Here is a 16,125-nt window from a genome sequence, read left to right on the forward strand (position 1 = left end):
TTGCCTCCTGACAAGATTTTCATGTCAACTCGGAGTGGAGGGCAATTCCTTAATGGTGATTTAGAATGGATTGATTTTTTAAAGATGGCCACCAGAGAGCTTCCTGTTCGCGTTATGACGACTTCGCCTTCGGTGGTAATTCCAACAATTTACATCGGTAACCGGAATTCTGCCGATAGTTGCCAGATTTACCATTTGTGAATTACAGTTACTGCTGAAGGGTGGTGCGCACGCCTGCCTACTCATGTTTCGGCAGAAATTCCACCAGGATGCTCAGTGATATTGATACATCTGCCTGGCGGAATTACCGCCATTCTTTCCGCCTAATTCGTAATGAGGCCCTTAGTGTTTTTCATTGCTTGCGTTTCCAAATATACTCTGGAGGATGCCAGATGCATTTTTGATGTTGTAACCCATCCTGGAAAACAACATTCAGAAACCATTGTACATTGGTGTAAAGCAAAAGATGAGAGGAGATGCAGAATTCTGCCAAACTGCACACAGTGAAACATGCATACTGCACAAATCCTGGCATGTCCACATGAACACTTTATGAGAACCTGTGCTAGTCTTTTTTACTTCCTTTTGAGTTATATTCGCTAGCTGCTTAAATGTATGATCCCTTAGCAGAAATGCTGATGAGTGTACACTGTACAAAGAGACTCAACTATGCACGATGTCATTGACTACAAGGACACGAATGGCAATTATTTCTACCGAGTGCACAATTAATATATTTCTTTGCAAGGGTTGGCATGCAGTTTCTGTTGTCTTACACATTATTTTGTAACACGCTGTTATAGGAGAAGGTGTAGAATTTGGAGCCAAGAGTGTGAGATTTGAATCTTGGCTTTTCCACATCACTAACTTTGTGTGTTGATGGGCAAATTAGCTCCTTCTGTCTCAGTCCACTTTTCTGGAAAAATCGGAAGTGCATAAAAGAGTGACCACTAAGTAAGTATAAGTACGTGGTATATGAAAAACTAGGCCATTCTCCTGTGCTTGGATATGCATGAGAGCTATTCAGCTTGAGTTACCCTCAACTCTCCTCACTTACTTGCAGTCTCAATTACACGGTGCAAGAGTCATAATAGAAATCCTTGGAATACTAAATGTGCCTGAAAAAGGGTTCCAAACTCTGAACAGGATGCAAGGTTGTGGCTATTGATATCATGAAGGTTACCAAAATACTGAATAATTATAATGATGCCAATTGCCCTCCTCTTCGTAAGCCACAACCGTTTGTAGCCCTTTGGGGACCAGACAAAATTTTCATCCGACTTTAAACCCTTGCAAACATGAACAAAATACAGCCCCGTAGATTAGTCCCCCTGAACCGCGCACCTGGCTCAGCCTGCTAGTTGGCTACCATGACTCCACCACTATCCCAGCCCATGTCCAGCTCCTTCCCACCTCTCATGCCACACTCAACTAGAACTGTCTCTAGATACTCAGTTCCCAGGAAAAGAGGTGCCAGATGACATGCTCCCTAGCAGCAGCGTTGGTGGTTAGACTGGGTATAGCACCAATAGCCAGTACATGATATGGGATTGGAGAACAAACTGGAGACCAAATATGGGAGCGGTAAGGGGGAGGGGCCGAAGCAGAGAGAACGCGAATAACAAACAAATGGTATAAGATTTGTATAAGGTCATAGTTAATTAGACGAGGGGGTGCTTTCTTTTATGCAACCGTGTATATAGCGTCCTCCCATGCTGAATAACTGGGAAGGGCAAAGAATATTTAATGCTTTAAGGCCACATTTTTTAAAGCCGCGCTAGTGTCATGGAGTAGAGATAGGCCCTGATTCATAGAAAAGGCACATAGACCTCAGCAAAGTATTGTGCATGTAAAACAACTTTGCGTGTTTGTGAGTGCAACAAGTTGTATTGCGCGCACCGCATATTCATGGAATTATAACCTCAAAGTAACCCAAGGTGCAAATTGATCCCGGAACGCCCATGATATTCCTCCGCGCAAACCAAAACAAGTGACTATACCGACCTTTCCGCATACACAATCCCCACCATCAAGCACCCCGATAATACTGGTGGGCCACAACCAAGGCAGCACCCCGGCGAGACTGTGTACAAACCCCCGTAACCCAAAACTGCACTCCGAGGATCTGCGTTCCATTTCACTTAACTCATGACAACGCCCAGATAATCTGTTTATGAACCCCCGTAATTCAAGGCTGCACTCTGCTAATCTGCATACGATCATCCCTATCTTCAAGCGGCACCCCTAAAATGCAATGTAAACCTTACCTTTGTCCATAGGATCCTATGTGTACAGTGCTCTGTGCCTCCTACCATGTGGTGGTGAGTCCACGAGGTTTGCGTGTACCTTTGCCCGACGAGAAGTTGTGCGTTGGATTCCATGAATTCAGATAGGACTATGCTTGACTGGGCATGCAATTTCACTGCGCGGCCCATCCCTCAACACGCCCACGTTATTTCTTGTTCTTTCTCATTCTGCTGAGAGAATGGGAAATATGCATGTTCTGCCCCCTATTTATTTCTTTGCGTAGGCCCATCCCACACTTTCCGTGAAGTGTCACACACAGCGCTCGACTGCCCCTCCCCCTCCCTTGCCTTGTCACACCTTGAAACACTTGTGTATAGGTGCGTTACAAATGCCATATCATGTATCATAACTCCCAAAAACCGTTGATGGTGAATGAGTCGAAAAGTTCAACCATTGGGCATTTGAGACCACAAAGGAGATGCTACTAACTTGCAAGATACACAAGTGACAGGTCAACTGGCGCTGCATTGTGTAACACTGATTACAACATCGCACAGGCTTAGTAGACCAAATGCTCTCTGTTGTAAACGTACTCCAAACCGCTTCTGGTAAGTTACTATACAGTTCCTATATTCCGCTACATCCAGTATACATAGATCTTAAGAGAAGAACCTGCTGGCTGCCTTCATCCAGGCTTCAAGTGTCCAACAGCCACAGGTGGAATGCCAGCACCTTAGCATTCTCTCACTCATCCATCTACATTCTCACATTCCAGCATCCTCTCTGGCCTCATACATTGCAGACTAGTCAGCATCCACCCTTACAGCAGAGCACTTCACAACACTCTTGTATGCAAATAGCAAGAAAGCAGTGTTATTGACATCAAATACAGCTGATCTAAACCCTGTCCCAGTATTCTCGTTGCCCCTGTTCCTTCTATAAGACTTGTTGACCGACATAGTTTCAGCCATCCCTTTCTGTTATAGACCGTCGGTGCTAGACCTTTACCAAGGGTGCCCTCACTAGCTCCAGCTCGCCATATCTGAAGGGTGAAGGCACATTCAGAGACAGGCGGACATTGCCATTTTTTTAATCATGAGGATGGGGTATAATTGGTGCCTGTTATGACAAAGCACATAGCTCTGGCTGAAGCCAGTAAACGCAAATGAGAAATGCACCTCCCTGCAAACAAAATGGGGCTAACTTTGGACGTCAAGATGAAGGCTGCCATTTGCGTGGCCTATGTGAAGTACCACCTTGACCTCATGCTGGTCGCTGTCCATGTGCACACAAAAGCGGTGTGGTATTCCAAGAATAATGGGATAAACGTGTTATCGACCCGCTGTTCACCAGCTGCCCATAATGTGAGGCCACCAAACTTCGCAAACGATTAGTCGTGGCAACCAGCCTCGACTTCAGAGGCCAACATGTGTGCCTCAATGGCAATTTCTGACTGATCACAGCTGTTCCTTCTGCCCCTGCAATCCTGCTAATATTGTGCACTGCTCATAATCCTTCGCTGAGTGGGCTCCATGCTATAAGCAGGGGTCAAGTCCTAAAAATAAAAGTGGGGGACTATGAACAAACGCAATGGGAATTGATGTCACCAGAAATTAGCATATCAAGATGAAATATGCACATTTCACTAAATTGGCGTTGCATAACCACCCTCATTGCACAGGACGAATGGTATTTGCCTTTCATAAAGTCAACACACACACAAAACAAAAAGACGATGTTTTCTTCTAATAGTGTTTTTGAAAACGTTAAAAGGTGTGCATGTTTTAAACTCCAAGAACCAATACAAATGTTTTATCTGGAACTTACAGTACCAAAATGAGACATTTCACCTTTAGTTGTTTGTTATTTTTCATCAGTTTATATAGTGCAGTGGTGAAGCCTACAAACCTGATGATTGTGGTTCGATCCCTGAGATTTGCTTAAATTCATAAACTCAAGGAAGACTTTCAATGTTTCTCATTTTAGATGGGAAAAAAGTGTGTGGACTCCGTCCACCCGCGCGTACCCTCGACTTTAGCCCTGGCTATAAGGTATTGGGCGCTCATACGAGACACTTTCACATGGGAATACTGGGCCCTTTGGTTTCAATACTTGCTGTACACAGAGCAGCCTGTGGAAATATGCAAACGGATCATAGAGGTAGCCTTCTTGCGCATGGCTTGGGTGGGTTTTGGGGGGGTTCTTCCTAGTGCACAGTGGAAATGATCAATGTACTGTGTCTTTCTTCACGTAACATTGATTGGCTGCAGTTGTAAAAACAGGCACTCACTTCTGCACATCGAGGAACTCCAGCAGCTTCGTATCGGAGAACAAGCCGAGGTGCACAATGCCCTGCCAGTAGAGGGCGTCTTCCCGCTCGTGGTAAACCAGGTACAGCATGGAGAGTTCAGGGTAAAACCGGGGCAGGATGAGAGGTAGAATAAGGCTGGACGAGTTCAGAAGGGCACTGCAAATTGAAAACAACAATATTGAATATTAAAATACAGCAAAGTGAGTGCCTGTTATCGACGTATTGAAGTGTCCCTCAAAAAATAACAAGGCAAGTGTCATGATTGAAGTTATAGAAGAATGTTAATGCACCCATGTGTATGCTCATCTCGTCACAACCCCTTTGGAACATGTTCGCGCAATGTGTATTCATAGGAGCTGCAATTAATGCGCTTCGAGATCAAAACGTTACATGTCGCTTTGTCCCCGGCAGCCATTTTACAGATGTATCCAACCACAATTTTTCATGACTGCTTACCAGTGTGTTATTATCGTGGTGTAAATAATAATGTATTTTAAAGTATCTTTTGCACACACCCAACCTGATTTGCTAGGATTTGTGGTCAGTATCGGCTTTTGCAAAACGTTGGACCTCATTCCGAGATTGGAGGTAGTCCTGGCGATATTTGCGCCATGACTGCCTCCAATAACAGTACCGGCACCGGTCTCGTTCAATGGGGACTTACCGGTGTAGTCCGACCTTTGCGGGACCGGTAAGTCCCCATTGAAAAAGCCATTCCCCATTCCCATTTGAGCCCCCATAGGGCTCAATGGGAATGGGGAAGTAGCTAATAACGGTACCGCAAATTGCGATACCGTTATTAGCTCTGAAGTCCCTTAACGGGTCCCGTACTTAACGCCTGGTCAGACCAGGCGTTAAGGAAGTGACCCGCTAAGGGACCTCGGAATAGGGTGGTAAGGGATTACCGGCACCGGTCTCCTTACCGGTGCCCGGTATCCCTAACCACCCTACTCGGAATGAGGCCCATTGTCTTCAAAAGGTTATTTAAAAGTCATATTTCAAATTACCGTCTCTGCCTTTGTTTGTTTTTATAGCTATGCTTACACCAGGCTACAGAAGTGTCAAATTCACGTCTGTTATATATCATGCTAATGTGGGGTCTTCCTCATTTTCGTTTTTTCAGTACTTTTGCTTTCCCAGATGCTCCAGCTTATATATTAATTGGGAATCTTTGTTGTTGTCAATATAACATTACAGAATTGATGGTCCACGTTCAAAACTGTTTCACTTCACAGTGAGGAAAATGCTTCAAATGATATGGAGTGCACTCATAGGTTTGCATTCACAAAGGTCTGCACTGGGGCAAATCGGGGCGTGCATGTGACCATCTCAGATTTGCACCTGCTTCCTATGCCGGATTCGCAAAGCCTAACACTGGTTCAAATCTGAATTGCATTTGCGCTTGGAGAGGCATATTCTCAAAAACTACAGCAACTTAAAAAAAAAAGTATTCTCAAAGGTGACCTGCGCATTTTGTTGTGTGGAATGCTGCAGCACAAAAGATGCCCTGTCTAGTCCCCTTGCTTACATTATTGTCGGGAGCAAACTCCAAACAGTAATATATGACAGGCTCCGCTGGGAGTGCACTTCACAGTGACGGCCCTGTGATACTCACTCTCGGTAGACTCTATAATAAATACACTGAGACTGATAGTAGGTGGTAACTTGTTTCCGAAAGAACTTTTATTAACAATTAACTTTCTTTTCTTTTCAGTAAAAAGGATTCGTTTTGATTCTCGAATTGTGTTCTTGGTATGGTGGATATCCTCAATCAAATCAAAGAAGAACTTTTCAGGTAAGTCTTTGTATAAGTCCGTTTCATCTAATCTCTATATGATATGATATGATAGGTTATTCATAACGCGCTTAATACCCAGAGGTTTCTAAGCACGGACCCAGGGATCGAACCTCTGTTGCTCTGTGTCGTCTTGCTTCCAAAGTGAGCACGTTGCCGCTAAGCTATCCTCCCGGGATATTATTTAGTTTATCTTATACTCCTTGAAACAGTTCAGTTTAAGTTCAGGTGTCTGTTTTATCCTTTCTCTACTATTTCCCAATCTCTTCTTTTCTTGTCTCAGCAGTCTTTCAGCCTTTTCACCCTCTTCCTGTTCCCTCTTATAATAATATGTATGTGCAGTCTTCGCCTCTCTTATTTCTTACTGTCTTTGTGCATTTTTGTTGCAAATTCTCTTTAAGAGGATCGGGGTTGTTTGGTTGCGATTACCTCTAACATAACTTCCCCCCACTCGGTTCTCTGAGGCGTCACGTTACAGTTTTAGATCTTTTCCTTAACCTTCTTACTCACTCAGATAATGTCCATAATGCTCCTTGATTAACCTTGCCTTTGTTTTAATAGCACTCTTAGTTGACTCTCTATGCTTTGACTTATTGTTTGTCCTTTCCTTTACGTCCTCTTCAACCTCTCACACATACCTTCAGTTTCTTTACAGCTGTTATTCTGTAGCTGTAGCCTTGCTTTGAGCCGTTGCGGCCCTCGACACTGCGGCTCAGCTGTTCGTTCAGAGGCAGCTCCTCGACTCCTCCCCTTTCAGCAGGTCGACTTGTCTTTGCCATCAGGAGCAACTCCGCCCTCTCGAAAGCCGCCTTCTGGGCCGTGAATAGTCACACCAGTATCGCGTTACCTCTCCTTGACACTTCGGACACCTGTACCGGCCCGAATCAGCTGATCTTTCGGCCCCTCGTAGACGGGTTTATCTTTACGTTCGTCGGCACTCGTCTCACTCGGGATTTGCATTCGAGTCCTCGATTTCGCCCACTGTAGGATTCTTTCCCTTCGGAGCATCAAACGGTGTAGCGATTTGTAACGATTGCTCATATAAAAACGTATAACTCAGCGCAACGGCGCAACTCTTTATTTTCATCGCTCAATAAGCCCACTTGGAACCGTCGTTTTCTTTCTCCTCGAGCTGTTTCCTAGCAACCAGAAAGTAAACAAAACAGACATTGGCTGATAGAAACACACAGCTGTAGTGGAAGAGAGACTTTGATTGGTCAAGGGATTTGTCAATTACCTGTGGCATATCTAATAGCCCAGTTAACCCTTCATATATTTGTTTTCTTCTTGACAGCCTGTCGAACTCTCTTGACGGCTATTCTGCTCAGTATTGCCAGAGCCCAAACCCAAATCAGATGATGCCTTCTTCGGAGAATTAACCTTATAATTATCACACACCCCCCTTTCTAAGCCCTTACGCTCGGGAAGGGTAGTGTTACGGGAAAAAAAATCTGCCTGGGTCAAAAATTTCCCCGAGAGATGTATAGTCTTGAAAGTAAAAGGTTGTAATGAAAGAAACCACCTGAGCACTCTGGGATTACTGTCTTTGTTACGAGCCAACCAAACTAGGGGAGCATGATCGGTTACCAAGGTAAATTCTCTGCCCAACAAGTAATACCTTAATGTCTCTATGGCCCATTTTACAGCCAGACATTCTTTCTCAATCGTGGCATAAGGTAGTTCGTGAGGTAACAGTTTTCTGCTTATAAAAAGAACAGGTCTTTCGGTTTCACCTTGATTTTGAAAGAGAACCGCTCCAAGACCTGTCCTTGACGCATCTGTGTGTAGATAAAATGGCGCTGAGAAGTCCGGGCAATGTAAAACTGCTTTCTCTGAGAGAGCATTTTTCAAGTTATGGAAAGCATTCTCGGTTTCCGGCGAATACCAGTCTTCTTTTGTTGAAGGCGATGTCTTCAGGAGATTGGTCAAAGGTGTCGCCAACATCGAAAAATGTGGAATGAACCTTCTATAGTATCCGACAAAACCAAGAAAGGCTCTGACTTGTCTAACATTTGTAGGAAATTGTAATTTATTTATAGCACTCCATTTATTTTCTTGTGGTTTAATTTCACCTTGCCCTAAAAAGTAGCCTAAATACCTTGTATAGAAATTGGCTACAAAAGTTTTTTTTAGGATTTATATGAAGACCAGATTACCATAACAACTGAAGTACAGTCTCCATATGGGCCAAATGGTCATTCCAAGATTGACTAAAGATAATGATATCATCAAGGTATGCTCCCACATAGTTTTCATGCCCTTGGAGGATCGTATTCATAAGTCTCTGAAATGTTGCTGGGGCTCCATGTAACCCAAAAGGTAACACCTTGAATTGAAATAGACCTGATGGTGTAGCAAAAGCTGTTTTCTCTTTGTCATCTGGGTGTAAAGGTATCTGCCAGTACCCTTTGGTCAGATCTATAGTTGTCAAATATTTTGCTTTGCCCAGCTTGTCGAGTAAATCCTCTGTCCTTGGCATGGGATAGGCGTCAGACTTTGAGATCTCATTCAGTTTCCTAAAATCCATGCAAAATCGAGCTGTGCCATCTGGTTTTGGGACCAACACAATTGGTGACGACCACTCGCTATGTGAAGGCTCTATGACCCCAATTTCCAACATCTCCTTAATCTCATTGTTGATTGACTGTAATTTGGCCTCCGGAATTCTATAGGGCCTTATTCTGACTAATTCTTCGGGAGGAGTTATAATGCGATGACATGTCATATTCGTTCTTCCTGGTAAAGTAGAAAATGTCTCTGCATACCTTTTAACCAGGCCCTCGAGATCCTTCTTTTGGTCTTCCGATAAATCTGGATTTATGTTTAAAGCTTCTATACCAAGCTCGTCTTTTGACTGAGGGAAGTGTTCGATAGGAGCTTCCTTGGTGTTAATCAGGGCTATAGTGGGGTTAGGATCGACCCATTTTTTTAACAAATTCACATGATAGGTTTGTGTTGGAAATCTTCGGTCATCTTGTCTCACCCTGTAGGTCAGTGGACCAAGGACTTCCTCCACTAGGTAGGGTCCCCTCCAAGCTGCCAGCATCTTATTTTCAGACATAGGAAGTAATACCAACACCTTGTCTCCCTTCTTGAAAGTTCTCAATTGGGAATTCCGATTATAATAGTGTTCTTGCTTTGTTTGAGCCTTTAATAAATTCTCTCGAGCAATATTCTGTAGCTTTTCCACCCTTTCTCTAAGTTGATATGTATATTCAGTTAAGGAAATCTCTTGACTGGGTTCTTCTTCCCAACTTTCTCTCAAGATGTATAATAACGTTCTCACAGATCTCCCAAACAGGAGTTCAAAGGTGTATTTCGAAGAGTGAGGAGAATCCAAGGTAATATTCTGTCCCAACTCTTGCCGCCGGGATCTTCTGTTTTGCGTAACATTTTTTTAATCGTGTGATTATACCTTTCAACAAGATCATCTGTTTGGGGGTGATAGATCGCCGTTTTCAGCTGTTTTATTTGTAGAATTTTGCAAACCTGTTCCATGACGGCTGACATAAAATTGGAACCACGATCCATGACAATCTCTTTCGGAATTCCCACCCTGCTGATAAAAGGTATCAACACATCACAAATACTCTGAGCGTTGGTAGATCTAAGAGGAAACGCTTCTGGGTACCTAGTGGCATAGTCGACGATCACCAATATATACTTATGTCCCCTTGATGATGGTTCTAAAGGGCCAACGATATCCAAGCCGATTCTATTAAAAGGTTCTATAATGACCGGCATTGGTTGTAACGGGGCCTTCTTTATATTTGCTTTGTTTTTTCTATGACATTCGGGGCAGGTTTGGCAGAAGCGGGCTTCTTGGGCATATAAACCTGGCCAATAAAATCTTGCCAAAATTTTCTGTGTAGTTTTCTCAGTCCCCAAATGACCACCTATCTGTAAGTGAGCCACTTCCAAAACTGCTTGATAGTATTTACTGGGGACTAGCAACTGTTTTACTGTAGCACCTCTGGAATCTTTACTGAGTCTGTAGTAGAGTCCTTTTTCTTGAATAAAGGAGGGACCATCACCAACCATCCGGGGTTGGACAGCTGCTCCAGCGTTCCCTAACAAAGGGTCTAATTCTTGTGCCTTACGGAAACTATCGCCCCTTCATCAATCTTCCAATCGACGGCCACCGGGCAAAATCTTTTTTCTACCCAGTCTTTTTTTAATTTCCTTAACTTAGACTTTCCTTTCTTCTCTTTACTTGAAGATGTAGGAATCTGGTCCTAATAAAAAGGGGCAATTTTTAGCCAATCTTCCTCTATTCTCTTTATAATTCGTGAAAAATTAGGAACATCGGAACCAATTAGGAGAGGCTCTGGCAATACTGGCATCACCGCAGCACGAACCTCCATTTGTTCCCCCGCTACTTTCAAATTGATCTCTTTAGTAGGATAAGGCTTAACATCACCATGAACACAACAAATAGAAATTTGCTTGCTCAGGTCTCCTGAATTTCCTACTAGATCTGTACTTACTACGGTCTGAAGGCTGCCAGTATCAACCATGGCTCTTGTGGGTTTCCCATCCACCTCAGCCTCGCAGATATAGGAATAAGATGACTTAGGCATAGATGTTAATTCTTGGCCAACTCCTTCATTAGGAACCTCCATGTTTCCCACATCCATTGGTTCCACTTTGCTTCTTTTAGGACACATTCACCGCAATCAAAACACTCAATCTCTTTTGGCGTTGCCGAAGATGTTCGTATCCCCGCCGGACTTTCACTAGATGGCCTCAACCTCGGAGGTTCCCATTCTGTCTTCCGAAGCATCGAGTTAGGCCATCTTGTAGAAGGGGCTGGTCGAATAGAAGGACTACTCAAGTTTGTAGGTGGTTTAGGGTTTGCCACATAAGAGATGGGTCGAACTTGTCCAGCCTTTTGATAGGCGGAAGCAATGTTTACAGCCTCAACAAGGGTGGGCCGATGATGTTGGCGGACCCATCTTTGCATTGGCGGTGGTAGGGCTTCAATAAATTGTTCCATCACAATTTTTTCCGAGATCTCATGGGTTGTACTATCGCACTTGTCTCCGAGTTCTTTGACTCTGTAGAATAATTGTCATGGGGTTTCTTCGGTTTGTAATTTAATCTCTCGAAACTTCATTCTGTAGGCTTCTGTAGGCTTCTTCATCATGGCCTAAGCGCTCTAGAAGCACTCGTTTCATCTCTAAATAAGGTGTCTCCCCCGTTGGATTTGCTGCCTGATAGGCACTTTGCATCTCGCCGGTCATGAGGGGTGCGATGTAATGACACCAACTTTCATTAGGCCATTGAGCATTCCTCGCTACTCTCTCAAAATTCACAAAGAAGTGAGTGGGGTCTTCTCCCACAGTGTATTTTTGTAAGACCGAGGCAGGGACTTGAGAGTGTCTACGTAAGGCAGTAGCCTCTATTAACTGTGCCTGTTGATGTTGAATAGCCTGTTGAAAGGCTTGTCTGTCCGCTTGGGCTTGTTAGTTCTGAAGCTGAATAGCTTGTTGGAGAAGTTGTTGTCCTTCAGATAACGTTTTAATAAGTTCTTCCATGGTGTTCTATTAATATCCCAATTCTGACACCAAATTGTGATACTCGCTCTCAGTAGACTCTATAGTAAATACACTGAGACTGATAGTAGGTGGTAACTTGTTTCCGAAACAACTTTTATTAACAATTAACTTTCTTTTTTTCAGTAAAAAGGATAAATTTTGATTCTCGAATTGTGTTCTTGGTATGGTGGATATCCTCAATCAAATCAAAGAAGAACTTTTCAGGTAAGTCTTTGTTTAAGTCCGTTTCATCTAATCTCTATATTATTTAGTTTATCTTATACTCCTTGAAACAGTTCAGTTTAAGTTCAGGTGTCTGTTTTATCCTTTCTCTACTATTTCCCAATCTCTTCTTTTCTTGTCTCAGCAGTCTTTCAGCCTTTTCACCCTCTTCCTGTTCCCTCTTATAATAATATGTATGTGCAGTCTTCGCCTCTCTTATTTCTTACTGTCTTTGTGCATTTTTGTTGCAAATTCTCTTTAAGAGGATCAGGGTTGTTTGGTTGCGATTACCTCTAACAGAACTTCCCCCCACTCGGTTCTCTGAGGCGTCACGTTACAGTTTTAGATATTTTCCTTAACCTTCTTACTCACTCAGATAATGTCCATAATGCTCCTTGATTAACCTTGCCTTTGTTTTAATAGCACTCTTAGTTGACTCTCTATGCTTTGACTTATTGTTTGTCCTTTCCTTTACGTCCTCTTCAACCTCTCACACATACGCATACCTTCAGTTTCTTTACAGCTGTTATTCTGTAGCTGTAGCCTTGCTTTGAGCCGTTGCGGCACTTAACACCGCGGCTCAGCTGTTCGTTCAGAGGCAGCTCCTCGACTCCTCCCCTTTCAGCAGGTCGACTTGTCTTTGCCATAGGGAGCAACTCCGCCCTCTCGAAAGCCGCCTTCGAGGCCGTGAATAGTCACACCAGTATCGCGTTACCTCTCCTTGACACTTCGGATGCCTGTACCGGCCCGAATCAGCTGATCTTTCGGCTCCTCGTAGACGGGTTTACCTTTACGTTCGTCGGCACTCGTCTCACTCGGGATTTGCATTCGAGTCCTCGATTTCGCCCACTGTAGGATTCTTTCCCCACGGAGCATCAAATGGTGTAATGATTTTTAACGATCATTCGTATAAAAACTTATAACTCAGCGCAATGGTGCAACTCTTTATTTTCGTCGCTCAATAAGCCCACTCGTAACCGTCATTTTCTTTCTCCTCGATCTCCATTTCTAGCAACCAGAAAGTAAACAAAACAGACATTGGCTGATAGAAACACACAGCTGTAGTGGCAGAGACTTTGATTGGCCCAGTTAACCCTTAATATACTTGTTTTCTTCTTGACAGCCTGTCTAACTCTCTTGATGGCTATTCTGCTCAGTATTGCCAGAGCCCAAACCCAAATCAGATGATGCCTTCTTCGGCGAATTAACCTTATAATTATCACAGACCCACACCATTATTTGCACAAATACGCAAGGAGGGTGGAAAGGGCAGCTGAATGTGTGCATCACAGATGTCCCTTGAGAATATGCACAACTTTATTTTTGGTGTCAAATAAAAAAAAGAAAAGTTTGGAGAATCAGGGAGAGGGGGCTATCTCAAAGCTGCACTGTGCATCTCCAGATTTACTCTGTTTTTAGGCTTTTCTGGTCAGTTATAAAGAAGCTGGTGCACATCCGACATTTTGAGAGGCATCTCCCCAGTTGGTGGAGTGGAAATCCTTGTGAAACAGGAGCATAACAACTAAGCTGCTGCAACATGCAGGGAGAAAAGAAACGTTCACAGTGACCGCAACTTAGATTTTATTGAGGGGGCTTGCAAAGCAGTGAAGACTCAAGCCGCATCTACTAGTATGCAATTTGTTACAGTCAAACACACTTTTCTGTGCTGCAAAGGCAAAATGAAAAGACTGATGTCATAATTGAGACTGGGATACTTCAAACATAGGTTTTGAGCCAAAGAAAGACATTTTGTGAAGTTGCTTACCAATAATAGACATGATTACTTCTGTCAGGTGTGTTTGATGCATTAGGTTGAGGGAGTGGTCGTTACTGCAGGATAATGACCTGTCTCCAACTTGCAGACTGAGGCTATTTGTACATGGTGATAGTAGCAATACATGTTTTGGAGCTTTTGTGGTGACGTTAAAAATTGTATTTTAAGAGTAAAGTAAACAGACAAACCGAGGAGGTAAATCAAATGTGGTTTTATTTTGTAGTATTTAAATAACATGATCTTTGTGAGTTAAGCATTTTAATTGCAACTTGGTTGAACTGGTACAGGTGTCATGTAAATGTAAACACTTTCTCTATAAGAAAGCAAAAGCACTTTCCAATGTTTTATATTTTCCTTTTCGTATGTTAAATAGACTGCTGCAGCCTAAAACAGGTCCTCGGAGAGAGGAATTGTCTTGTTGAAACGAAATCTTACCTGGAAATTACATTGTTGTTTCCCTGTCTGTTTCGGAAGACAGAATGTTCAGAACGCAGTCAATACCAGTAGTTATTGTCTGCACTGTAAACATTCTGATTGCCAGAGAGGAGGTCAATAATGATTTCTACGTGCTAATACAAATTAATTATGAGAGTTACATCTTTCCAAGTTACCTCATCAGGATGCAAGACACCTACTGATGTCCCATCACATCAAAAAATGGTGTCTCTTGCTTTGTAAATCTGTTGCTTTTTACATTGTTTTGCTGCACCCACCTTATGTACTATACTGTCTGTTCCCTACTGTATTATTGTATATAATGACTGTAACTATTCCTGTGTGCACCCTGAAAATTGAAATTGAGCTGTAATCCTGTAATGCGCCAAGATACCTCCGGGTTTGGTGCGCTATATGAATAAATAAACAAGCAAACAAGAGTAGCTGTCACAGAACATTGAGAACCTCATTTATCTCAGTTCTAGTATCAGCCCCTACTGGGATGTCCTTGCCCTTAGCTGCCGCAGGACACATTTGTGACCTGACATTTGTTATGCCTCTTATGATTAATCCTGTCGGCCCAACCTTTTAGCACACGTGCCTCTTTTTTGGTTTTGTGAAACTAGGGACCTTGTTTTAGAGGGATGGTACCTATGCTGGTGGCAGTAATCTGCTATTGCTTCTAGAGGTAAAAAATAAGGCCAATTATAGGAGGCAAAAATAGAGACACTTGGCAGTGTTACTCCTGGTGGTAACATTTTCATTGGTGGCAATGTATTACCAATTCAAATGTGGATTACCAAAAAAGCACAGACTGGAAACAGTAGTAATCACTGCATACATGACAGCCAACTCTGATCTGGGTTTAAGCAGAATCACAACTTCAACCCGATAATGATACCTCATGCTGTAGACCAGGGATGGCCAACAAGGACACAGTTAATTAAAAAAGAGTGTGTTGTGCTGGTGGGGGTGTGGGAGGGTGGATGGGGGAGGGTCTAGGCTAGGCCTGACCATCCAATTTTCATCTGCTTTTGTTGGTAAACATTTTGTTTATCACTGGCACTAAATGTAAATCTGCAATATTATTTTTTTACATGTCTTTCAAAGATGTCAGTAATTGGAAGTGTTTTTTCAATAAGTATTACATTTCCACAGATGAGAATGCCCTAACTTCAGTATTAATATATGAATACAATATTTCACAGTTTTCAAGCCTGTGCTGAAGGAATCCTGGAGGTAAGTTAATTTACCCTGCGATTTCTTCAGATGCATTGATGTCCTAGGAGTTTTGGCCATCCTCAATCCATCGCCAAACACTTTGGGAAGGTTCATTCACTCTTTCTGGTACATCATAAATTCAACTTCTCATCCCAGTCTACATGTTAGGAAAACACCCCCTTTGCTTTTTCCGCCGACTGGTGCCTGATGTAATAACGCGTCAGCATTATGATATGGATTTAGCACTCTCACTCGACCAACTTTACACCTCTGATCAGTGGGGAACGGCAAAAAGAAAGTCAGCCACCTAACTCTGTCTTTAGGTGAGCCAACGGCCATTAGTTCATCCCACTGTAACCATGGCAATGACATACAGGGGCATTCTCCAGAATCCCCCTTAACTACGCCACCCACCTTGTTTGTGGGCTAAACATTTCAGTGACACAAGCCCCCAAAAAATACTGGTTCATAGTCGCCTGGATCTTATATCTGCAGAAGTGGACCAGCTGTGACCCACACTGATTATGTTTATAGGTGCCATTTGTGCCAGGTAAACACAAAATGTATATTGTGTTGCATAGTT

General features: G+C 43.0%; 1 protein-coding gene across 3 annotated transcripts in view; it reads right to left on the reverse strand.

Moving 5' to 3' along the window:
- ALS2CL (ALS2 C-terminal like) overlaps nucleotides 1-16,125 on the reverse strand; it is a 757,501-nt gene that overhangs the window by 123,319 nt on the left and 618,057 nt on the right. For all 3 annotated transcript variants that reach the window (XM_069647086.1, XM_069647089.1, XM_069647088.1), the window contains one exon: nucleotides 4,538-4,714. In XM_069647086.1, the coding sequence (XP_069503187.1) occupies nucleotides 4,538-4,714 (177 nt within the window). The remainder of the gene's footprint in view (nucleotides 1-4,537; nucleotides 4,715-16,125) is intronic.

The sequence above is a fragment of the Ambystoma mexicanum genome, chromosome 2q (genome assembly GCF_040938575.1).
Source record: "Ambystoma mexicanum isolate Mex_15411 chromosome 2q, UKY_AmexF1_1, whole genome shotgun sequence".
Taxonomy (NCBI): domain Eukaryota; kingdom Metazoa; phylum Chordata; class Amphibia; order Caudata; family Ambystomatidae; genus Ambystoma; species Ambystoma mexicanum.